The sequence below is a fragment of the Andrena cerasifolii genome, chromosome 1 (genome assembly GCF_050908995.1).
Source record: "Andrena cerasifolii isolate SP2316 chromosome 1, iyAndCera1_principal, whole genome shotgun sequence".
Taxonomy (NCBI): domain Eukaryota; kingdom Metazoa; phylum Arthropoda; class Insecta; order Hymenoptera; family Andrenidae; genus Andrena; species Andrena cerasifolii.
Genome location: NC_135118.1, coordinates 24,620,536 through 24,646,296, shown reverse-complemented (window position 1 = coordinate 24,646,296; position 25,761 = coordinate 24,620,536). Strand labels below are relative to the sequence as shown.

General features: G+C 44.9%; 2 protein-coding genes across 5 annotated transcripts in view; one reads left to right on the top strand and one right to left on the bottom strand.

Moving 5' to 3' along the window:
* LOC143371112 (uncharacterized) overlaps nt 1–25,761 on the top strand; it is a 381,457-nt gene that overhangs the window by 59,135 nt on the left and 296,561 nt on the right. The window lies entirely within an intron of this gene.
* On the bottom strand, nt 2,982–4,263 carry LOC143370368 (uncharacterized). Its single transcript, XM_076815402.1, has 3 exons — nt 4,032–4,263; nt 3,314–3,593; nt 2,982–3,172 (listed from the first exon to the last, which is right to left on the bottom strand). The coding sequence occupies exons 2-3, from the start codon at nt 3,499–3,501 to the stop codon at nt 3,037–3,039; spliced, it is 324 nt and encodes a 107-aa protein (XP_076671517.1). The 5' UTR covers nt 3,502–3,593; nt 4,032–4,263; the 3' UTR covers nt 2,982–3,036.

Here is a 25,761-nt window from a genome sequence, read left to right as displayed (position 1 = left end):
GTCTAAACAGAATGAAACGCTAGAAACAGTGGAAATGGCAATATCGTTTGCTGCAGCGTACTCGCTAGTGCACTGTCTGACCATATCGTCTGTATCTACTTCATAGCCCGTGTAGGCCGGATACGTACTCCGTTACCCGTGGCTACATATCAAAATAGTCGAACAGCCCTATTTGACTTTGCTATTATGTTACTCTGAAATTTATCAAATTATAGGAAGTTATAATCCACACATTTCACCTTAAGTCTATCTAAAACAAATTCCCCACACTCGCCACCTTACGATATTAATATATCCTCGTCACTAACATTTTACTCTGTCCCCTAATAACTAATGCGCAAGCACATAGTACATACATTTCTTCACTATCTTATGGTACCTACCAACTTCAGCCCCAGGGTCGGTTACCTCCATTAACAAAGCACCCTCTACACCCAGATACAACCAAGCCCGAAAACCCTGACCAGAGCACGTATCACAACATTCCGCGAACGACATCGCGAGGTGATTGATCGCGTTTATCGTGCTGGCCAGAGGAAATCGAGGTGGCCACCGATACCAGCACAAGCGGATAGGTGGTACCGCTTGGCCCCGTGTGTATACGCGAGCGATATGTGTGCCGAAGCTAAACATTCCGCGGTGCATTCACCCTGGCATTGCTGTAAAAATAAACGGATCGCCAACGGTGTGTATCCACCTCGTCCCCGAGGTCTCCGTTTCATTTACGATACCGCTGAACCGAGGCCCTGCGCGGCTTCTCTTCCTGCACTGCTCCACCGCGGAACGGAGACCTTGCACCTGGTCCCCATCGCGAGATAAAGGTGCGTCTCGATCCGAGGAATTACGGGAAACGGGGGGACAGCTTCGATAGTAATGCCGGCGTACCGTGGCTTCATCTTCTTCTGGAGGAAAGGGCGAAGGAACTCAAGGTCGAGCTGGATCGGCCATCGTTGGGTTCGCGAATGCCTTACGTAACCGAGAAGCTTGGTTGGAATCGCAGGATCAACATCTTGCGGTGTCTGATACTGTAGAATGCGTTGTTAGGTCATCAATTTTTTTTTTAGTAGGGATTGTGTTAGGATACGTTTATGTTGGAGCTGCGATAATAGTGGAGAAAAATAAATATTTCTTTCTCGACGCTTTTATCGTTGGTCATCTATGTAGTAAGCGTTGCTCTACTCGCTGCTCCAATGAGAACAGTTCCATTATAAAACAATATAATGTATTTCGACGCTTCGCTCTTATCGTCGCTCTGATCGTTTATCGCAGCTCCAGCATAAACCTACCCTTAGGCACTTTGATAAAAGTTTTGTGGCAACTCTATACATACAAAATTAGTTGTAGCCAAATTCGTACACATTTTGACTTATCCTGTTATTCAGTGTAAGAGGTCATCCACTTCTCACCAAACACCTAATGTGTACAAGGCTAAAAAAACTGGACGTCGGTCAATATTTTTGAAGGGCACTCCAAGCTTCTTTTAAATTCAGATATTCGATCTATTCCCGAATACCCTTACTTGTTCTCCATTTTCCTTCTTTTCCAACCTACCATCTACCTAATTTCCAACCTCACTCCTCCGGATCAAATTCGTGGATCTATTCCACCCTCTGTATTCTACCCCAATTGAACCTACACAGCCTTTCATAAGTATTAGGACACCCTTTGTATCTCCACAAAATCTGATATTTGGTACAGCTTGAATACTTTCCACAGCCTTTAATTTCTGGTGTCAGTTTAAAATATCAAATACCTACAGTAGAATGTGTTGGAGTTGTTCAATAAATTTCCAACTTTTCTCACAAATCACTATCCGCGACTATCTATAGCCAAACATCAAGTCGTAACCGTTCCGGTCTATAGAAAAAACACTACTAATATTTTGATTCACTCCACCGTTCTTCTTCTTCACTTTTTACGCTTCCTTGACCTTGCTGCTCGCCTGCAAACAGGCTTAGGACGTTCTGGGTCGAGTCTTACTGTCGCTCGTAAAAGTGATTTAAAAGTGCAGCGTAAACGGCGCCGAATAGTGGATGATGTAAACGGGCTGTTCGTTTAGAGCTGGGCCCGACCAGGCTGCGAAATCCCTCGGCCAATGGGAGGACAACGCGATGGCCGTGGAAAGTTGTTCACGGGGCTTCATAAACTTGCCTACGGTGCCGCCGTTCGGTCATGCTCCAGCTATTTAAGAAACAATGACGCGCCTCGCGCGGCATCTGCATTGTTCTCGATAGCAGGAGGGTGGGACGTTGAAAAGTGACCAAGATAAACTTTCTACGGTCCTTTCCTTCCTTTCCCCGGGGCCTGGCTGAATCGCCTGACCTTCCTCGGTGTCTAGCGATCAGAAATCTTCCACGGGTACGACGGCGACTCGCGGAGGAAAGAATACGCGGCTCGAGACGTGCCAAGTGAGTCAGTGAGCTGGATGGTCCACGAAATTAGATCGCCGCGGATGTTGCTGCATCGCTGTAACCGGCATTGATTCATCGAATCCGTCGTCATCGAGCAGATGCTGCCGGTATACAATGAACCGTGTATCGCTGGCACGCGATCTTTACTTCAATTCTCAAAAAATTACATAAACCACGATTAAAAAGAAAATTCCATCTGTTCCACAGTCAGCATATTCCACTCGCGTTAACTATTTTCAGCGAATCAGCCATCGTGCACCGGTCACAGTTCCTTTCAATTCGCTCTGCGCCTTCAAATTCTTTGTCTTTCAACCAAAATATCGCTTCGAGGCAATAACAATAACTCCGATGAGAAGAAACTAAATAATCGAGAGGGAAATTTAATTCTGGATTTTTGTTTCGTCGCGACGGAGAGAATAGCTCTCCTCTTCCCCGATAAGGACATCTAAGAGGTCTCTGGTTCGAGTTTACCTCTGGCAACAGCTTTCGTCATTTTGTTTGTAACTCCGCGTTTTCCAGCGTTGCTACTTGGTTGTTGGTCCACTGCAGACCTTCCCTCCTAATCCTAACTGGGCTCCTCTTTGGCTTCTCGTTTTGTTGGCGCAAGAGGAACGAGCGGAGCAGCTTATTCCAGAGCTTTGTGCTCGGACACGGTGATGAATTCGGCCGTGCTCGAGGATGACCGTAATTCATGCGTCGACGGGGTGTCAGGTGGCGCGGCGCGGCGCGCGCTTAAGTAACACGGATTTACAGAACGCGGCCTGGAACAAGGGGTAAGCAGATGAAAAACGACGATCGGACAAGATATGACGACGCCTGGCATGGACTTGGCGTCGGGTCTAGGAAGCGAGTCAACTCCGCCGTTGTAGCCCTTAATGAGCCCAACACGAGACTAGTCCAACCTCTTTAACTCTGTTTCTTCTGTCAACTGCTTCTGTCCGCTTCGCGGCCCCGCTGCCTTCGTCGTCGTCTTCTCCTTCGTCTTCTTCCTCTTCTTCCTCTTCTTCTCCTTCATCTGCCTCTCCACCCTCATCTGCATTGCCCGGCCGGGGAGCATGACCTGGATGGTGCCCAAACGAAATACCATCATCGTTCCTTCCTTTTTCGCGCGCCATTTTGGAGAACCGGTCGTCGCGGTGCTCCACTTCGCGCGGCCACTGTGTTGCTCGGGTAAACAGCGTCCTACCGTCGGAAATTATTCAAGGATCGTAGTAGAGTCTCAGCTTTTTTTTAAATAAGTATACTGAATTCTTCGATGTTGCCTGTCTGTGGGTAGCATCGTTTTGACTTTTTGATTGGACAGCTGAGAAGGGTATTCTTTTAGTTGAAGTGGAACCTATTCCACCCCCCAGGGTGTAAGAAGCTTTATGTAATTTCCCGAGACATTTTCTTTCTAAAATAAAATTTTTTATCCTGGAGTGCAGGTGATTTGCTCAGACAAAAGATAGTCAACCAAATAAGGCCGCTGAGACTAAAAGGAACCAGCCTAATTATTTCTAAATCCTTCAGCCACCCCAACGTTCCAACTCCCACTCGAACGATAGACGTAGTACCTCGCGAACCGAACATTCGACAACCAAACTTGTTGACTCTGGCCGGCGTAACGCTCTAGATATTTACCAATCTCCGTCGCGACGGTGTATTTCCAACGGGAGCAGACAGCGAAGTGGGCAGATCGCGTCGACCGATCGATAATGGCGCCCGTTCACCGCGAAACGCCTCAATGCCAATGTTAAAGCTGCATTCTTGCCCGAGGACGAAATTAACCGGCGCGTGAATGCACCCCGCGTCGCCGATTCTTGCCAAAAACCGTTTCCATTATCCGGTTCCTGTCGCACCTCCGCGTATGCCCACCTCCGGTGATGAATTGGCCGCCGCGCCGACCACCCCCCTTCCGTCTGAGACCAGCCACAAACCAATCGCGCCGGCAAATATACGGTTATTTATTTTTAAGCGATGAACGTGAAGCCTGTCACCGCGCACGGGAGTATCTGCGGACACTTTGTCACGGATATCGCTCCGGTGGAGGGAACAAATGGCGCGCTATTCGGGGAAAGTTGTACATTAGGAGCTGTTGCGAAGGCATTACGACACTGCTTCCTCGCTTTGCTCGCGGATAAATTTCGCAAGGACAATACAATCATTTTCACTCTACAATCCTCGTAAAGTCGGCTATATACTCCGTGATATATTTTCTTCTAAGAACCTCCATGTTCTGGAAACCTGGGCTTGTAATTCACTTAGAAGAGACACTTTCGGTGTGTCTGGCGCCGATTTTTCTCTACTTGAATTATGTTCTTAAGCATAAAAATCTAAGACACACATATTCTTTTACTTTTGCCCAATCTCAATTTTAGGGGGTGAAACTTCAGGTTTCTCTTGTCCTCCACTCTTTCGGTGCCATTTTTGCACTTGTTAAATTCTGTAACACTTCATTATACAATAAATTCTCTCTGTTAAAGTTTAAATTTGCAAATTAAAATTTTGATGTTGCCATAGAATTAAAAAATAACTAAGAATAATAGAATTTTAGAATATAGTACGCTAGATTTATAGAATATATTACACTAGACAAAAATATAGTACAATACTATATATGTATTATAGCACGGTTAGCAACCCTAGTTGTTTCACCCCCAAAATAAAAAAAATCGTATCTCTCAGATTTTTGTGCTTAACAACATATTTCAGGGAGAAAAAAAAATCGGCGTCGGACACTTCGGAAATCGATTGACAGTGAGTCATAGCGAAGGAACGTTCGCGTGGTCAGTTTAGATGGTTAACGCGGGTGATACTGTCGTACAGGATGACGCGTTAATTTGCCCGCTGACTATGCTGAACTATGCGGCTGTTAGAACAACAGCTTAACGTCGTTCCCCGCTCGTTCGCCGCTGTCGCTTGGAAACAAGCGAGTTTATCGAGTCATAACGGTTGCGCGTCGCCCGAGAAAATTGGAAGCCGCGCGCGCCACGATATTATCGCCGCGATGACAGCCGTTCCACGATTCGTACAGGCCGGGGTGCTCGCTTTAATGACTCCATAACTCTGCGCATCAGATCGTGCAACGACCACGCCGAGGATCTCGCGCGAGGAGTCAGCCAGATTATTACGCTTCCCGAGTGTATTTATTCGTGTACTTCACTCTGACTGCTTGCATTAAGCTGTGGAGATAAACACATCTAAATTTAATCAAATTGAATATTAAATTTTAACATTCGGAACCCTTATCTCCTGCACCCCAGCTTTGTGAAGCACAGGTCTTCAATATTATATTCTTCCTGATCTCTTCCAAGTGCTATCCTTTCAAAACACATATTTCGTAGGACAATAATCAAGGAACAGATGTACTTACATTTTTTTACGGTAATCTGAAATGTGATTTTATCTCCAAGTGATATAGGTTAAGTCGGCTGCAAATTTTGGGGAGTGACAAATTTTGGGAAGCGGAAAATTTTGAGCGAAAGAAATTGGGAGAGGTTTAAACAGGCTTGAGACAACTTTCAAAGCAATTCATTTCTTTTTCATATAGCGAATTATCAATAACTCATATGTGAGTTGTCATATTGAATTAATTTTAAAATTGCCTCGACTCTTTTAAATTAAAATATTGGATGATATTTCGCGGAAAGGGTGGCAGACACTTGTTAGCCTGGGGGAGCCAGATCTCGAAATCCGCCCCTGAGGATGTGGCAGATAGATTTTCATTTTTCAAAATGGCGCTGGGGCACGGCGATGCTTGTTCGATTGGTCAAAGGGGCTCAATGGCGCGAACGATAAATCTCGCCAGTCATACAGACATGGTACAAATCGGTATTGGCTGTTTTTGCGCATCAGAAGCGCGGGTCGCCGCGAAAAACGCCCGTTTCGATGCTGACATTTACGTTGCACCGCTAACTGGTTCGACGGATTTATCCGAGACCTTGAGAATAACGGGCGCGATTTGTCCTGGTCGTAATACGCATTGGATCCGTTAAAAGTCAGCGTGCCTTCGGAATTGGCTCTCGACAACATTGTTGCTGTAAATTGCCTGATTTCGCAAAGCTGCTCCCGCGAGGCCTCGTTAGTCTCGTATGTCGTTGTCATTCTAAGCTCGAGAAAAAGGAGACAGGTCTCGACACTGATTGCTCCCTTCTGTCTGTTTCAAATTTCGGACACTTTCTTCATATAATTACAATTCATCAATTCTTCCAAGCAATTGCGCACCCAGAGGGGCGGGAGAAGGGGTCGGGGCACCCGCCAGAGAAAAAGGAAAAAGGAGATTACTGTAACCACGAGTGAAGTAATTCAATAACTTTGTAGAAAGAGGAGAAAACTGGATTTTACTCATTAAATAAATTTTTATAATCATCTAATGAATTTTGCATTGAAATTATTTTTATTCATTCCTTGAACTCGGCTCCCCTCAAGATTAAACCCTGAGCGCGCTACGGATTCCAAGTAACAAATATCGAAGGATATATGTAGAAAGAGCCAAAGAAGGAATCAGCTGACATACAGTGAGTAAAAAAAGTATTTGGACGGTTTTTAAAATCGCATAACTTTTTTAGAATTGGTCCAAACGACATGAGTTTTTTTTAGAAGCTAGAAGGATTAGTTTGCTAATTGACGTATATCGCCGTTTTGAAAAAAATGCATTTGGTCGGAATAGAAAAAAAAAATTGTAAAGGTCGTTTTTTTAACTTTTTTTTGTGAGCCTGTAATGAAAATTCAAAAAACCCGTTTGTAGATTGAACTAAGTTACATATGTACGTAAAATTGCATCAAAATCGGTTAACGTTGCTCTGAGCTATAAACGCTTAAAGATCGCAGAATAAAGTCGAAAATCGCGAAATTCCCGAAATCAAGGGCCAATTCTAAAAAAGTTATGCGATTTTAAAAACCGCCGAAATACTTTTTTTACTCACTGTAGCTACATCTAATTGCAAACTGTAAGCCACAACTCGTAGGTACCTTGACAGTCGAAAAGCACAAGATTCGCTATGATTCATCCGCGAGGTACAAGATCGCAATGGATCGCAACTTTGGTGGGAATTTATAACACAGCTTCGACCATAAATACTGGCAAACGCATCATTGCCTCGTTTCTCGAAATACGACGCGTCAGCCGCGGCCATCGCGTTAATTCCACGTGTTGGTCAGCGTCGATTCCGTTTCCACCAGGCTCCTATACCGATTTCGCCTCTTAGCAGCGGCTAGATCGATCGAGGGTACTTGTTATAGGCAAGGTTGTCGGTGTCGCAACCGGTGGACGTCCTCGCGCCCGTGTCCAGCGCGGTCTCAGCCTGGCGAGCGTGTGATCCGTCGCGGTCGAAATCCCATGAAAAACGGCGGATTGTTTCGTGGCCAGTAATTCGGTCGCGAACGCGCTTGATTAATGCTCGCCAGCTTATTCAATTTCACGCAGCAGACGGCGTATTATTAATCAGCCAGGGAAGCGTAGAGTCTGCGCTCGGGCGCATAGGTGCGCGTAGCACTCCCTCGCGCGGAGGCTCGCTCGGTTCGGCCACTAAAATTACGAACGGCGACAGCTTAATGCCGCGAATTTGTCAAAAGCCCGGGGCGTACACCTGCCGTTTAATCAGATGGGATACAGTTGCGTCAAGTGGATGACAGTTTTTGCTGGCGCCCTTATTACCAGGCATTGTGCGTGGACGCGGCCGCGATTCATCTCAATACGTCTGGGCTAAGTCGCGGTGCAGTTTGACGCGCGGGGAAGTTGGTTGGGAGAGGTTAGGGGATGATGCTTTCATTGATGCTTCACTGGTGGTGAATTTTGTAGGTGGGCTTTTCGAGGGTAACACTCTGAGTGGGGTCGGCGCGAGGACACGCCGAGGATTTGACACCTTTTCACTTTCAACTTTCCATCACACTGTATAACAGAGTTGGAATGGTTCAGTATTGACTGGGGGATGTGAATTTAGTGGAATTTGGGGTTGTAACTATTGGAATATACGATGGGGGTTGGAATAATTCTGGATTGAATTGTATTATACTATACCGAATTGAAATGTACTGTATACGTGGAAGTGGAGATTTTTCTTGAAAATGAGTAGGTACTATTAGCTCGCGGAAAGGAGTCTCCTGGCGGGGGATGCAGTCCGCCGCTAGCTCCGCCTGAACCTCCGTCTGTTACATTGTAGTAAGTAGATTTGGCCGATTCCGCCAATAACAAAAATACGTGTGCCCTGTAAGGTGAATGTCCTAATTTCTGCTAATTTAAGAGGTAACTCGTCATAAAGAAGGTGTAAAAAACTTGTTTGCAATGAAAATTTGCAGAGTAATTGATTAATTCTTTAATAACAAATCAACCAATTCAAGAACTATTTAAGAAAGATATTTCAAGATTGTTAACTATTAGTAATTTGTAATTAAATATATAATGCTCTAAATGTCCGTATTTCTGCTCATGAAAAATAGCGATAAATGTTTAAATAGTTTAGAATTATTTTGTTGCAACTATAGTACAAACGTAACGCATGTAATAATAAGAAAAATACGAAATGATCAGAAATGGGGACAAGAGCAGAAATTGGGACATTCGCCTTATTTATGAGTGCGCACCAATCGGTGACAAAAACCAATCGTCACAGCGACGGACTGTACCGCCCGCCAGGAGTCTTCTTTCCGCGCGCTAATAGTACTGAATCAGTTGAGATCTTATTCTTAAATCCAGAGGGTTCAGTATAGCTAGAAATGGGCAATACTTTATACCTATTTTATACAGACTCCAATGTCTATATTGCACTGTGTTGAATCCCCTAAAAGTCCAAATTGCAGCTGCAATATATAGCGAAGCCAGGATGACGTGCACGGTATTCGCCGATGACTTGGCAGCTCGATAAACAGCGATGCTGCATTTACGGTTCCGTCAGACGTCAGAGGAGTAGTCTCGAGTAATCGCGACCGTTCGACATTTCACCCACGCGGGCGCCGTTTATCGGACGTGCCAGAATGGATTTTCTCGCGAAAATGCCGTACAGACGATATTGTAATCGACCAGCTGCCTAGCCCGGAAATCCAACCAGAATATTTCCGACGCGATTTCCTCGCCTACGACCGCGATGAGCGTGTAAGCAGAAAGTGTGCAGGCACCCTCTGACGAACGTCAAGTTCAAGAACGATATTTTAAACGCGCCCCGTGACGTCATGAAAATGCATTTGGGCTTGTGCAGTGTTGCAGCTCGAGAAGACGCAGCCTTCTTTGAAAGTGAAGACTCGAGCTCCATTCTAACTCGTTTTGCTTCGTTCTTCAGACTTAAGTCGGTCTTTTAAACATTTCAGTTCTTCATTGTTTGGCTACTTCGTGAAAACTTGAGGAATTTTGGTCCTCGCTTTTGGCAATGTCTACGAAGATTACATGAGTCATATCCTCTTAGATTACTTTATATCGCGGAAGTGACAGTCACCCACGTTTTTCATAAATCTCTTTAGTATTCTGAGCTTTTGTGTAGTATAAGGTATCCTATAGTCAGAATAGAGTCAGTTGGCTGCTCAAGGCCACTAGAGAGGCTACCCCACCACATTCCCTCCCTCTATTAGAATTACCTCCACTAGGAAACCTTCCGCATTAGGCTTGACTGTAATTCTCAATACCTTGATCAGTTGATTCAATTTTAAATTGCCTTCGTTCCCTTTACTTTTATTCCTCCACACGCATCGATTATCTGCAGACAACAAAAGACTCCAGACCCAATCGCGGAAGAACTCAAATTCCACCTCAAACTTCTGCCTCCAATAGATTTCTAAAACCGTTTCCCCGTAAAACACAGCGACCCACGATTCATCACTAGAACGTCGAAACAAACGTATTTTTTGCTATTGCGTTCTGCATTTTTATCGTCGCGGAGAACGCGGACTATAAACGCTGCAATTTCCAGGTTTACAACTGTAATTATTCCTACGGTCATTCCCCAGTTTAGCTCCTTTTATTCGGCGCAAGAAATTTCAGAGCGACGAACGCGACCGAGACTTCCTACGTACGGTTATGCCGCGGTCCACGAGCCCGAGATTTTCGGGCTCGAGGGCTCGGCTAGACCGTCCTTGCATTACGGATATTTCCGTCCGAAGTATTAGACGGTATAAAGGCAGAACGTGTCGCCCCTCTGCCATTCCCGGCATGGCCAGACGTTGGCAAACGCTATGTAAAGCGCTCGAGCGAACCTTTCTGCCCCTTTTTTGCCTTTAAACGACCACGGGTGCCGCCTCCCTTTCGTCGCCCGTCGCATGTGCGTGTGCTCGAGCGCCAAATCAACCTTGAGTCATCGCGACACCCTTCATTACGCTTTTCTCAGGCGAACTTTTAAAAAATTAAAACACAGACGATTAGGTGGCGATTTATTTATGAGGGGGGAGTGACACGTTTTGTGATTGGCAATGGTCGTTTTGGCTCCCTTACAAGCTGCTATGATGTTTTGTATTCTGCAGAGGTTTAAATTAATTTAGGATGTGGGAAAATTAACGCTGAACTTGGGAGACTTCGAGATTTCAGGGTTTTTAAGAGTTTAGAAATTCTGTGAATTAGTAGGGGTCTTAAGTGTGATGGAAGTGGCAGGGAGAAGGGGAGGAGAAATGAGAGATGAGGATCTGTGTCTAAAATTTGATGATCAATGGTGGTCGATCTTAATTATAAACTTTCGTGACATTTTGCGTCTACTGAGGCCCCACATTGTCTACCACGAATTTCCAAGAGACCAAGATATTTCAAAAATCTTTACACCGAGTTTCGAAGTGCTAGAACTTCCTAGCAGCCCCCAAGGCGGTAGAAATATAGAACGACATTGAAATACCGGATCTATATTAAGTTTATCTTTCCCGCGAATAACAAGCTGTTTATATTACTCGTCAAACGTTGATACAATCTCTACCCCGAGACCTTCGGGATACATTAGGCCACGGGTCACTCTGATTACCCGGAACTCCCAACTCCGAGCAACGCTTGAAACGATCCAACGTCCCCCAAGTCCAACAGTCTCTCTAGCAAAATCCAATCCCTTATTCTTCATTGAATTTCTGCGAAATTCAACAGCCAGTCCTGTCGCTCCCAACGCTAGCCTTCATTTTACCCTTTCTGGCCACGTTTCCTCGATAATCGCTGTAACCGACTGGCACACTTGTGTGAATATCGCCTTTATCAAGGCTGGGATTATTTACGGCTCCATTTTGCCACGCAGGAATTCCGTTAGCGTTCGATATCAAGGATGCTCGAGCGTCGATAGTAGCCATCCCCCCGCGATCACAGAGCGATCATTTTGCCAGACGTTTTCGTTGAAGGTGCGAACCGAGGCGGTGCTCGATCCTAAACCTGTTTCAGTACGCAGTTAAGACGTTAAAGGTCCGTTCCTTACCGCCAAGATATTCGATTCGCTTGTAGGAACATGCACAGCAACCTATAATATCAGGCTATATTTACCCTGTCGTGTACACCAAGCGGAGTGACTAGCTTTTAATGAGTGCGCGCGTCGGCTTTGAACACCGTCTTTCTTTCGTATTTCTTTCGCTGCTCGTGGCTGATAGGGATCAAAGGATTCGATGTTCTTCCTCTTTAACGTTCAGATTAATAATTATTCCACCTTCTTCTGTGGTTTATCTTCTGTGGTTTTACTTCTTCCGTAGTAATTGATGACTCTTGGGATCTCTAATCGGTTATCAATGCGTAGCAGTCACAGCTACCCTTAAGCCAACTAGGAGCCGTTACCGAGCGTGTCTGAACCGCGGACGTTAGGAAAATGGCAGTCGGTATTTGACCCAGAAATGCAAGTGTTTGCGCCCCGATCGAAGGGATCCAAAGTAAGAGGAGCGATTTATCGATCCCCGAGCCAGCAGCCGTCGCCTTGACGTTCCTCAAGAATTCAGCACACTTTCGTTCCAAGGGGACACGGCCCCCATAAAGTTAACGATCGCGTTCATCGATACACCTGACGTTTGCAATTGCACTTTTTCGACCGATCGACCGGTGTTAAAACGGTGCAACAGCGATAAAGCGCATTATCGAGCCCCAACGATGGAGCATCGAAGGGAACCAGCCCGAGAACCAAGCGAGAAAGCGTGTTCGCGTCCAGGGAAGAACGGTGGGTTGCTGTGGACTCGCCGTAACGGCTTCTTTCGAACGTTTCTTCTGCTCTCGGTGTAATTTTCGCCGTGGACGTAATCAGCGGCGAATTTTAACGAATCCACGCCGCGGCGTTTATAGCAATTATTATTGTTCGTGCGACGTGTATTTTTGGGAATTTAATATTTATTCTTCGTCCGCTAGCAAGTTTTTATCGATCACCAGGCGTTCAGCTGCTGGGACGTGGTCGCTGGCTTAAGCTTAATTCACACTGTGCTTTCGAGCAGTTCTAGGTGACGCGGGGTTGCTGGACTGATACATCGTTTAAGGTAATTGGCTTCAAATGAAATAAGAAGTCTAGGAATTCCATTGGCTGCTCAAGTTCAGCTCCTCCATTTTTAATTACAGCACACACGATTCTCACTGTGACGACATTTCATATTTCCTCTATACTTGACAGGGAAAAAGCCTGTATGTACTTTTGTTCATAATTCAATCACCTAACAATTATTTCAAGTGGATGAAAATAAAGGAGAAGAGGCGATAGATAGAATAGAGGGGGTGGTTACCTATATTAAGGGAGAGCACCACTGTGACGGCCGGAAAAATAAGCTATTTTTAAGAATTTTTTTTCAAGAATAATCTACAGTTTTCATATAAAATTGTTATTGCCTACTGTTAGTACAATGTCTTAAGAGACTATAAAAAAAATGAGGAGAAAAACATGCATAAATTTTAATATATTAATTAATCTTCTAGACCCCTCGCACGCGTTGGTCGAATGTGTAACTATGGAACAGCAGGTCCGAAATCAAATTTCATTTTTTTGTATAAACTGTATTAGTGTAGTTTCCGTTGCACGTACCGATTTGTTAAACAAATAATCTTTGTAAAAATGGTGCGTTTTAGAAGAATAGTTTCGAAAATCCGCGAATAAGATGGACATGGTTTTCGGAGCGTATTTCAAAAAAATTGTTTTCGATCACAGAATCCGTACGTACAACGGAAAATGCACTGATATAGTTTGTAAAAAAAAATTGAAATTTATTTTCGGACCTGCTGTTCCATAATTACACGTTCGACTAGCGCGCGTGGGGGGGTCAGAAAGATTAATTAATATATTAAAATTTATGTATGTTTTTCTATTTATTTTTTTTATAGTCTCTTAAGACATTGTACTAAAGGTAGGTAATAAAATTTTTCTATATGAACTGTAAGTTATTCCTGAAAAAAAATTTAAAAATGGCTTACTTTTCGGGCCGTCACAGTGGTGTTCCCCCTTAATTCCTTTTTAATTACCACCGTTTCCTGAATCCATATTGTGAATCCAGCCTTACCCACGATCTTCGCGTGGAAAGGCGCAGGAAGAAACAAGATCAGCGTTTACGTATTTAAATTCAGCGTGTACAGAAAGGAGCGGTGCCCCGTAATCAGCGCGAACCCTCCAGACGGACAGCTTTTTGGCGGAAGGTGTAAACGGCCGTGCTGGCTACTTAAACTCGTCCCAGATCGATGTGCGAACGACTGGAGCAACGGTCAGTTAAGACATTATCTTGACGGGGCCATGTAAAAAAAGTCGCCGTTGCGAAACGCACCGCCTCTCGTCCCGACGACGAACGCCGCGCCGCTTTTCTTATCGCGTTCTCTTGGGGCGAATTCAATTTTGCGCTCGTAATTTAAGCCCGAAGTCGGGCTGCGGCCGAAACTGACAGCCCGAGGTTCTCGCGATCACCTTCTCTTTTACATCATCCGAGCTTCATCTCTGTCTCCTTTCCGTCACGCGCCTCGCGGACGACTGACTTTTCTTTTTCTCCCGCGTTTGTTTCTCGCGTGTTTATTCTTGCGAGCGTAAAATCGAATTTCGAAGCGGACTTTATGGGTCCCTGAATAATGTTTTGGGAACTTCGAATCGCTTTCCGGAGAATTGTCTCGGGCGAACCAGACAGCTTCGCGAGAAGACGTAAAGTCCCGTCGCGTTTGGAAAAGGGGAACGTCATTCGCTTCTATAGTCGGGGCCGGGTCTAGTGGCTGCTCGAGGCCGCTGAGCTGGCTACCCCCTCCATATCGCTTTGCCTCCCCCACCACTACACTTTCCATTCCTTGCCGCGCATCTGCAGATATACACTCTTCTTCTCTCAGACCTCGAGGCAAATCGATACGATTTAAAAGTGGAAGTAGTGTTTATTGTGTACTAGCTTTACTACTCGGCTTCGCCCGAAATTTAGATTCTGATTTTATAAAAACAAATGTTCCCATTTTTTTTTTTTTTTTAACAGTCACATTCATCTGGATTAGCTATGCATAATGAGCTGGTACACATTCCGTGACCCCAGAGTTTACCGTTTGAAAGTTTTTAGGCGACAGACAAACACAATTTTATTTCGAGACACAGAAAACTATCCTTGAATCTTTTCACTCGGAAGAATAAAATATTACGCAATGGAAAATTGAAAGTAAAAAGAAAAACACCAGATGGCATGCCAGTGAAAATCGCCAGGAAGAAGTCAAAAGGCCGAAATATCTTCGAGACAAAATGAAGTTATTTTTACGGCGCATAAGTTTATTCTTGCGAACGTAACATTGACTTTGAAACCGCCTTCGTGTCTTCGATTGAGACAGGATTAAGTTATCGTCCCCCAATATTGTGCCTGTGACAGAGTCCCGCGTTTATTCTTGCTCTCTGGAGGTCCACTTTGGAACAGACGTAACGCACAGTGACGCGCAGGTCCGTCCCTCTGCGAAATAAAACGTCACGCGATCGACGATTTATTTCCAATTGCGTCACAGCGCAGAGGAGGACAAAAGGAATTGGCGATGCAAGGAAATGGGAAATGAGACGACGGCATTTGAAATAGATCGAAGGAATCGGACGTCCCGCTCTATATATACACAAGCGACGCGGCTCGGCATAAATTCGTGACTTTGTTTTCCAACGTGACGCTCGCGCGCATCCCGCGTTTCCCGCCATTCTCGCGGCCGTGGAAAAACAAGGCGGATAGCTTTACGAACACGGCGAACGTTTACGTAAGAAGAAACCCGTGGACCGTTTCTGTCGAGGACTCGACGCTCGCTTCCGGGGTGAGCCGTGGCTGCTTCTCCTAGAAAAACCGTCCGCGCCGCCATCGCGAGGACAGTGGATCGACTGGACGATGATGTACGCGATCCTCTCATCCTTGGATCACTGGAGGAAAGTCGACGGGGACGGACCGAGGCAAAAAGACTCCAACGATCGATTCGAATCGTTGTTTTCGCTGTATCCCCGTGTCTCCTCGAGCTGATCGCTCACTATCGTGGGAATGTCGCGGGCAGGTATGGGGATCTGCGGCTGGGTCACGTGGGTTGGGAAAAGTTGGGAAAAGAAGCGGTTGGAAAGAGGTATTCAGGGTACAAGTCGCCAACTCTGTACATACCTACTTTCTCGTATTCCACATGGACACCAAGTTCTTGCAGGAGGTACTGTGCCATCCAGAGATGTAGTAACTCACTTTGGACCCCTGAAGTGGTGTGTAAAGGGATGATAAGATAAAATCTCGAGGCTTGGGAAAAGCCACCATGTGGGTTAGGGTGGGATTAGGTCTAACCTGAGCCTCGGATGAAATGCTTCCATTCTACACCTTTGATTTTTATATTTTAAGGAAGCACCCGCTGTCCGCTTGTTCCACCCTTTCAGCCACGTCCTGTATAACCCAGCGACGAACCAAGAAGCGTACCTATGCGAGTAAAACGCGAAGTGTAGATATTAAAACTAGAAAGCAGACATCGAATGATGTATTACAACGAGGGTCGAAGTGCCAACCGACCTCATCCGCCCTCTTGTCGGCTGGCAGCACTCCACATTTTCTAGAATGACTCACGATAAGCCGGTCGGGTATTCGGCTAGTCTGTCCCACCGTCTGTCGATGCTTGTTATACACGCTCTATGTCCTCCCCCCGCAATATTCGCGCGACTAAATAATGCTGATGAGTCTTGGACCCAGTTTCGGTCTTACCACCGACTGTCTTGCCAAATAAAATACACCCTCTCAAAGTGAGTCCACCTCGAAGTTTCTCTGTTGAGAAGCTTCTGCGTGTTGCAGCAAACATTTGCTGTTTTATCGAATCAAATTTTTGGGGTGCAAAGGCAAAGGTTTCGATAATTGGTACGTCTCAACGTGGACCCTCCAGGGTCCTCGGTTTAAGGGCTGATTGAGGGCCAGAACAAAATCTATTTTTGGGGGGTTAGATTTGGAAATTGTTAGAGTTAGGAACACAGGGTGCAAAGGGCCATTGCACTTGAATATTCTTTCGCTTTGGGAATAAATGTTACAAACAGTAATAATTTCGATAATTAAATCAAAGGACCTGATATCAATTCATAATCGACCACCCTGCCGAATCCACGCCTTTCTTCCTCATAACTTAAAATCCAACACGAGTAGAGAGGATGTTCAGAGTGATATCTCTTAAAAGAAATGGCAAGAAGTGTTTGTAGATTATTTGTAGAACGATTCAGGTTATTTCCGACCCCTAGCACTATCGAAAAAGAATTTTATCGCCGAGGTGACACGGAGCGCTCTAAAATTCTCTTGTACAGGATGAATACGACCTCGCTAGCTCGCAAGGGGTGCGTAATGGCCGTCGTTAATCCTTCCTTCGAATCTCCTTCAGTCTCTTCGCGCCACAGTTATAATTGGTACCAGTAATCCTCGAACACAGCATCGATCATATAATAAAGATGTCGCCCTCGGTGCCTCCAGTTCATTAAACGTCTTCTCCAGGGGCCTCGCGAGCCTTTTTTCCAGCGGCGCTCGAGAAGATTTCCGAGGGGAAGTTTCCGCGAAGCCGTAACTTGTCGCGGCCGCCGCAAATCGGCGAATAAAGAAATCGTCGAATCGGGACTCTTCCATTTCTTTCGCGGCACCTGCCTTCCATAATTCCTCGAGAGTGGGGGAGGACGCTTCGCTCCGTGAGCGCTGCTTGCCCCGCTGCTCCCTATTAATCACGACTTTTTTCACCCCCGCGGCGGTAATTTCGCGGTAATCACCGACAGACAGACGGATACAGTAAAGCACGCTAACGAGAAAGAGCCTTGCTAGGCCGAACGAAAGACCGCTGGGAGAGTTATTGCGCTTCGTGTGCAACCAGAAACAGCGACCCCCTTTCCCTCCCGCGAATAACGTCGCGGCGTGGGCGTGAAATTCCCCCGTGTCAGGCCTCGGCTGACACATTTCAAGCTTGGTTGCTCTGTCGCGTTGTTTTCCCTGCAAAAATCCCGGGTCCCGTGCGACGACGGAAAACTTCGGGGGCCGCGTCGAAAGAGCGGGCCGCGAACATATCGCGACAAAATGTCGCCCGACGATTGAAAACGCGTCCCGAGTAAATTGGCCGCGCGTTTAAAAGTGGAAGTGCCGATCCGGCACTTCCTGCCTCGCTCATGTCAGATACGAGAGACGCCCGCTGGCGGCAATAAACGTCGTATCGTCCCCCAATTACGTACCTACGTGTCGCGAGGAATCCGCTGGGGTATTCGGGGACATTTATCTGTGGGAGGTTCGGGTTCAATGCTGTTGGATATTCTACGGGGTTGTAAGTTTGTCTGGGAAGATTTGTAGCGCGGTTGGGATGTTTTGGGAGTGGGTGGTTCTGGTGATTAGAATTTTCGAGATTTCGGTGGGGGAGTTTTGGGAAAGGAATCGGTTCGTGATTTATTATAATTTATTTGTAGTTTGAATTATTAGACCAGAGGTGTACGAGTTTACACGCTGTAGAATATTCAATATGTGAGTTTAGAGCAAGCGATATAGGTGTAATCAGATGTAATGCAAGTGAGGTGTAGTTGTTTTGGGGTAAAGAAAGCTTCCCTGAAATTTTATTAATTTCATGACGCGACAGGCGTTATTTCGCGCCTGTTTGCGAGCTACTGTCCGCGTGGAAGGGGGGAAATCTTTGTGTCAGCGGGTCGACGTGCTTGGCCGCGCGATATAAAAATATATAAAGTGCAGATGTAAAGATCGCGGGTGAACCGGTGCGTGGTTCACGCCGCAAACTGAAATGTTTGCGCGAGACTCTGGCTTCGTTTTACGCCTGCCTCCTCATTTTCCTTTTACAACGGAGCAGCACGCGCGAGCGTAATCCTCGAACGCCGAGCGAATTCCTTCGGGGCCAACATATCAGCCCTCGAAGATGAGATCACGTTTCAGGATCACGAGGAATCTGGATCGCTCGTGATATCATTGGAATTCGCTAGTCTACACCCACTTGAAATAGCGGGAAGGAGGATAATTTTAAGTGGAAAGGAATTGGAACTTGGAATATTTCAGTAAGGTGCTAACGCGGGGAGGACTTTGAATTTTTTCAGTGTCACGCCTGTTTTAACTCCTTAGCGAAATATTCTAAGTTCCGTCCGACTATCTACCTTATTGAAATATCACAAGTCCTACCTGGCCATATGTCTTTGAGGAAATCCATTCATTTTGATAGTTCAAAGTTTGACCAGATAGAACTTGGAATACCTCACCAAGTAATTGGGACTTAGAATATTTCAGTAAGCTATTGGAACAAATAGAACTGAGAAAAAGTTTAAAGTCCCATCTGGTTCAGCACTTTATTGAAATATTCCAAGTTCCACCTACCCTTCTATCTTAATGTTGTTCCGCACAGAAGGAACGTGAGAAGTCATATTACTTGCAATGAATTTATTGAAACACTTTAAGTTACATGTACAGATTGTTATATCTTAGAAAAATATTATAAGTTCCAATTATTCTTAAATCCTGCGAAAATTGTACAAAGTTCGCGAGTGGAGACCCGTAGAGAGATAGCTGGTATCAAAGCTCCATCGACCTCCCTTTACAAAAATCGTATCTCAATCAAACGCTAGCAACTTGTTTGGTAAGGCCAGTAAATGCTGGTTCAGACACGTTCAATAATTTAGTCGAGTAGTTTATTAAAACAATGGTAAATTACAAAATTACTCGCCACTCGACTAAATTATTGGATGTGTTTGAACCAGCCTTAAAGCAGCCTCGAAAGTTCCACCACAAGATTTGACATCTTTCCACAAACTGATTCCTGCAGTCATACTCAAAACTAACCCCTCCACAGTACATACATTACTAGAGACACTCAGGCACTCCATTCTTTTAAATTTCTCATTACAAATGCAAATAATTCAGACGATAAAAGAAATACACAGGTACACCTTTTTACATCCCTCCTTATTTTATTTCACTGTTCAATTATTAAAGCCGTCCCAAACTCAGTACTCTAGATCCCAGCAAACTATTCTCCTAAACATTCCAATCTTCATCTGCACCCCTTGAATCTCTTTTCCTATCAAACTATAATCTTCCCAAACCCATTCCATTATCTCCGCACCCACACCTCCCACTCTAAATCCTCCAATCTAAATCATCCAATTCCCAGACCACTCCTCCGCGAGCTCTGAGCAGAATTTCCGTGGCCGATTACCTATCCCGACCTATCGAGTCGAATCCGCCGCGGTCTGGACCGTATTTCGTCGGCCAGTCAGGAGGTGGACGGCCGTTCCCCTTCGGCGAGGCGAAACGGTATCATTAGTTATCGCGGCTCGAACCGGAAAACAGAGGCAGAAAGTTCGGGAATCCTTCCAAGCCCTCCACGCCCGGCAATTCAGATTAGGTCTGACCGCGTTGCTGACCGGCCAGCTAGATAGAACTCCGGCTCCTCCGGGGGGATGCTGAAGAGGGAAACTGCGCGCACGAGGGGGAGCAGAGGAGGGGGCAAGACGTAAGAAGTCAAGACGCAAATAGAACTCCCAAGTTAGCCTAACGGGCTTTGCCAGAGGCTAAGGATCGTGGAAAGGGGCTGAATGGGGGACGGAGGAGGAGGGGATCGTTGGACCAAGCACATGCTTACCAACCGTCTCATCGCTCGCCCGTAGCTTTCATCCTCTTTCTCCGGGCCCCTTCCCAACACCTTTCACGCCCGTTTCCGACTCGGCTTCCGCCGTTATCTCGCCACGTCCACGTCCCTCGATAGACCAAACGGATAGCGTGCTCGCTGCCTTTCACGCCGCCGTCTTAGAGACGACACCGTCCGTCAGGCGACGTCAGGGGTACCAAGGGGTGCCGAGGGGCCCGTGAAGTGGAATAACTCGTTCCAGGTCGGACCGCTCTGTTATCGTCCTAGCGTCCATTTATCTCGCGCTACTGCCGCAAGTAAACTCGATTCGTCAATTTTTGTACCGTTGCACAGTGGTCCCAAATCCCGAAAACGTGGCCAAAACTCATAACTTCGTTCGATTTGCATGAAAACTGGTATTTTTATGCTTTTGGGTTCGCTGACTACGATTCTGAAGTTAAAAGTAAAAAAATGGCGAATCCATTGTGGCGGACAAGTATATAAGAAGAGTTGGTAGTTGTACTCGCAAAATGTTTTTTTTTGGTTTTCTTTTTCCTTTCTGCTAACTTGTTGCCACTTAGTTTTCAAGTCGTACAATATTTTACGTATTAGTCCCTTTTTCTCTTCTGATAACTCATACGAGCCATGCAATTTTCTAAACATTTCTTTTTCAGTAATTCTATATATTATTGTCGCGTTATCATTGAAATGTTCTTTAAATAGAAAAAGAGCTCTTTTTTAGTTAAGCCTTTCGATTTCTTTGTATTTAAAGAATCTGCAATATAAAATAGCAATGATAATGAAATTTGACGAATAAATACAATCGAAATTTTATCATCATTGTAATAAAAATATAACTTCATTGTTTCCTTTTGGCAGATTTTTACAACGTTGAATAAAAAGTTGCACAGAATCCGCATCCGCAGCTATCCGCAGCCAATTTTTACGTAGTTTTATAGTAAAATGTTCATATAATAACGTTTAATAGGTCTCGTGACAGAACAATGAAGAACAACAAACTGTTTCTCTGTTTGAATGTAATTCTCCTTTTCGGGACTTCAATAATTTTCAAAGAATTTCTTGCTAATTTGTTTACTAAGTACGTTACTATTTTAAACTTTGGTTTACATATTTTAATTGTACATACCTTCAGTAGATAAATCCATTTTACCAAATTAAAATTGATATACTACGCGACTCACAGTGCACTGCGAAATACAATATTATTTTTCGCCTTTTCCGAACGCTCGATGGGACGCGTGCGAGAGATACATTCGACATTAATTTTAAAACAAAATAATAACGCTCGTTATATAGCAACTCCCAAAATAAATTCCCAAAGCGATTTACTAGCGAACCCAATAGTGAAAGTTCCTTATATAGAAACTTCATTTTTGGACTTTTGGCTAGCTTTTTGGGATTTGGAAACACTGTGCGTTGGAGAGAGGCTCCTTTGGTAGATCTGGTCGATTTGGACGATGGTACTGTTGCTGGGGAATTGGGCGATGGGGCAGGAACGGGGCTGAAGTGTTGCGGTAGGAAATATTGCAGGTGCAGTTCTTTTGAATACTGGGAAGAAACAGTGAAACCTTTATGAAAGTTAGAAGGTTGGTGTCTTTTCTTTGTCTCCGAAGTAAAAGGTTAGGGAGAGCTACCTCCAGTTACCTTCAAATTGAAAGAATCACATGTCTAGGAAGACTTTTCTTAATTACTGTCTCGTTGAGATATAGTAACTTACGAGTTGAATACGGGGAACGTATTCAATGTACCTTTTAGATATCAATTTTTTGAGGTTCTAGAGATACCAAAGCAGACAAATGTATAAATCTACAAAATATTGAGAAAAAATTAGAGAAGTCAGTACTGATTGATTAGTAATCATGCTAGACCTGAAACTTTGAATGCCTACGTAACTACGAATTTCTTTGAAATTAAGTTGAAATTTTGGTGAATTAATATGAAATATCCAAACGCAGCAGAACTCGAGATGAACATTCGCAGAAAGCTGGGCAAAATCTGCACCTCCGAAATGCAGTTGTTATTCCCCATGTCTCCATGTTGTTCCCAGTCCGTGCTTCTCAGCAACGCGAAGAGAGTTTCGTCGAACCTATAATTTTTCCCCAGCACATCGACTTTCTCCAGTGCGGGGGTTGGCGGGGAGATGCTGACGCTGTGGTGATTTCATAAAGCTGTCGTCAGCTGGATCCTCCGTAACGGAAGCTCGCAGGGACGCGGATCCGCGGCTCCTCGAGCCTCGAGCCCTACCCTCGGCAGAAGAGCAAATATTGAATTAAGGAAAGTGGCGAGTGGGAAAGTCGTGCTCCCACAACGCGACGACGCACCCTCGACGTGCTGACTCGTTGATCGGCCATTTTCTTTTTTTTACACCCGTGCGATCAATCTCTCCGTTTGCCGTGCGCGCTCCAGCGTCTTCGAGATCAACGATTCTCTGGACGAGTGTCCAATGTCGGCGGGATTTGATTTGCTGTTTTAACATCCAGCTGGACCATTTTCCAGATTGATCGATCTAGGACTTCTAGGAGTCTAATTGTAAGGGAGGTGCAAATGGATTCTAGTGGATTTTTTGGAAAGTTGACAAGGGTTTTGGGAATGAGGAAGATTTCGAAATTGTTCTGAAGGTAGTGAAGGGTCAGTGGTTTCAGGATGCACGTGAATATTTCTGTTGCTTCTGGACTTCAACTTACTATGGAGAAGTGATAGGATTGAGAGTTGGTCAGTTTCAAGGGTTCTCTAGTGAATGACCACTTAGGTTCATAGTTTAGCTGTTAGATAAATAGAAGGTAGTAGGCTTCTCAATGGACGAGACTCTGAGACGATAGGTCCCCTTTTGGAATATCTTCGGGTCATGAGTTCCCTAAGTAGTGGAGGACCACAGAGTCATTGATCTACCGTAGATCTCTTGCTTTGATGGTTGTCTTTTATTCCTATGACAAAGGAAAGATCCCAGTTCGAATTCCAATTCAGCAGTTAAATCAATTAAATTGTATTCTTTCCACTACTCAAAAATGAAAAATTCAAAGTGTGGTACCTTCACCATCCTCTCTGAGTACTTGATGCAAAATTCGTTGAATTTCGAAACGACTGATCCGAGAGCAGCCAGACCAGCACAACTCATACAAAGCACGGCGAAATGAGAATAGATTCGTCACGCGGCGCGTTCAAACGGCCGGGAAACACGGTTGCTGGCTCCCGTTGCTGATGCTCGCTGCGCTTCCGCGAAATCGTTGCGCTCTCGAGCACGTTGCCGTGCATCAGTGGTTCTTAACTCACCCTACTCTCATACTTTTCCAACATAATTAATAAAACCGACTCGTACGTCGCACGCTTCTATCAAGCATGTTACATATAAGCATACGCAGTAATTAGGTATTCAAACTTTCCTTGATAAAGGTCTAAATATTGACCGAAACGTCGGAAGATGATACTTCTTATATTTGCAAATCAGCTTTTATTCTTTTAATTGACCGAAACTGTGCGCCGAAATCATGTTTTAATTTTTTAAAAAAATTTTACTCTCGAAATTCCAACTTCATTATTTATAATACTGACAACTCTGAAACGTACAGTGTGGTGTAACAGTGGTTAGACTGCAGCCTCGCCTTTCACTCTAATGAGCTATACATTAATTATCTGCAAAGTATTAAAGATTTCTCCTGTACACTCCTATTGAGTGATACAGGCAACTAATAATAAACATACGGTCGACTATGAAAATTTGGCATTCCTAATATCCAGGAATGCCAACTCCTCGAGTAACCTGAAAGAATCAACCTCTTCGATCCTAATACTCACCCCGCGTGCGGAAACCTCGCAACTTCTATCATCCACTATACCCACAAAACGCCCAAACGCGTTTTCCGCACGGAGCCATATGCTTCACGGATCAAATACGTCTTTTAGTACCGAAAGCATCAAGAACCACTGAAGTAGATCGTTCTCCCGCGGATATGCACCTACGCGGCACGTACGTGAGCGCCCGCTGGCGTCGTTACGCATTACGCAATTGCTCGTCCATGGGTGGATTAAAAATTGCCCTCGACCCAGCGTCCCCTCTATCCTCCAGCATCGAGATACGGCCTGCATGCGTAAACCGTGGCTTCGCGTAGGATTATTTACGCGGGATGATAACGAGGTTCGGTTAACGAGGTTCCGTATCGTACGATCGAACGGGAAATTTCGTTGTAATTTACGCAACGAGTCGTGCTCGCATTATGCAAAAGGATCTCGACCCGCGCCGAGCGCCTTTTTCTCCTTCGAGAAAGTCCTTGGCAAGCAGTCCTCTCGCGCTTTAAAACGTTCCCCCGGCTGAAATTGTCGGCGAATAAATTTCGCACGTTATTCGAGCATAGGGACGCGGGTGGACACTGGTGAATTCTCTCCTCGAGACAGAGACGAAGAGGAGGTGCACCTTAATGACTTCGTTTGGTAGCGTTTGTCTGATTTGGGGAGGTGTAATGAGAAGGAGGTGGGAGTTTCATCAGGTTTGTGTTTCGCAAGCGAACGATGATATTTTGCTTCTGGTCAGTGAGGATCTTAATTGTGCAATCAGGAATCTTTTGTACTTTTATTCGGGGGATTTGAAAGGAGTGAGTATACATTTTTGCCTTCAATGATTTCGGAGATATTGAAGAGGGTAATTATTATTGGCCCACTCTGTATATATTTTGGTTGCATGTGAAGTGTTCCCTTCTGCTTGTCGAGTGGAGGCTCGAGGGAGTCTAATTAGCAAAATTTTCGAAGTTTGTGGTGATGAATACTGTTTTTTATGAAAAGTTACTTGAGGAATGTCTCACAAGATTAATCAAACCCTGTGGCAACAGAAGAGATGTATCGTATCTAAACGCTAGTATGAAACTGCAGTATGAAACAGTTTTAAGCCTGCACGATGAAGTAACTACATATGTATCTCTAACAAGAGATTGTATGTTTGAATTCATTTGTGCACCAGTAACAAGTGTCTTTAAAAGGCCTGCCAATTCTAGAAGAATCCCTATCACTTTTTTATGCAGAATTTATACTTGTTAAATTGAAACACAAACACTCCATTCCACCAGTCTTACCAAACCCCCAACTACAGCAATCAATTACATTCTTCCAACACCTCCCAGTCACATAAACTATTTCATACTCAACTGCCTTTCCCCGAAAAAAAAGGAAACAGACGATATTCCAAAAAATCTCATCTCTTCATCACCCATACGCTATGCAACCACGAAAGGTGATCCAATTTCGCTCACCATTCATTCTGAGTCTCGTAAGCATTCTATTTTGTTGATTCCGCGCGGCGACTAGATTTTAACGATTGTTTTCCTGAAAACAGAGCCGAGGATCGATAAATCGCGGCTCGCCCAGCGTTAAACGCTCTTACAAGCACTAAACGAAATAACTAGCGGATTTCTGTCAGGCGGTTTCGTTCTCGGG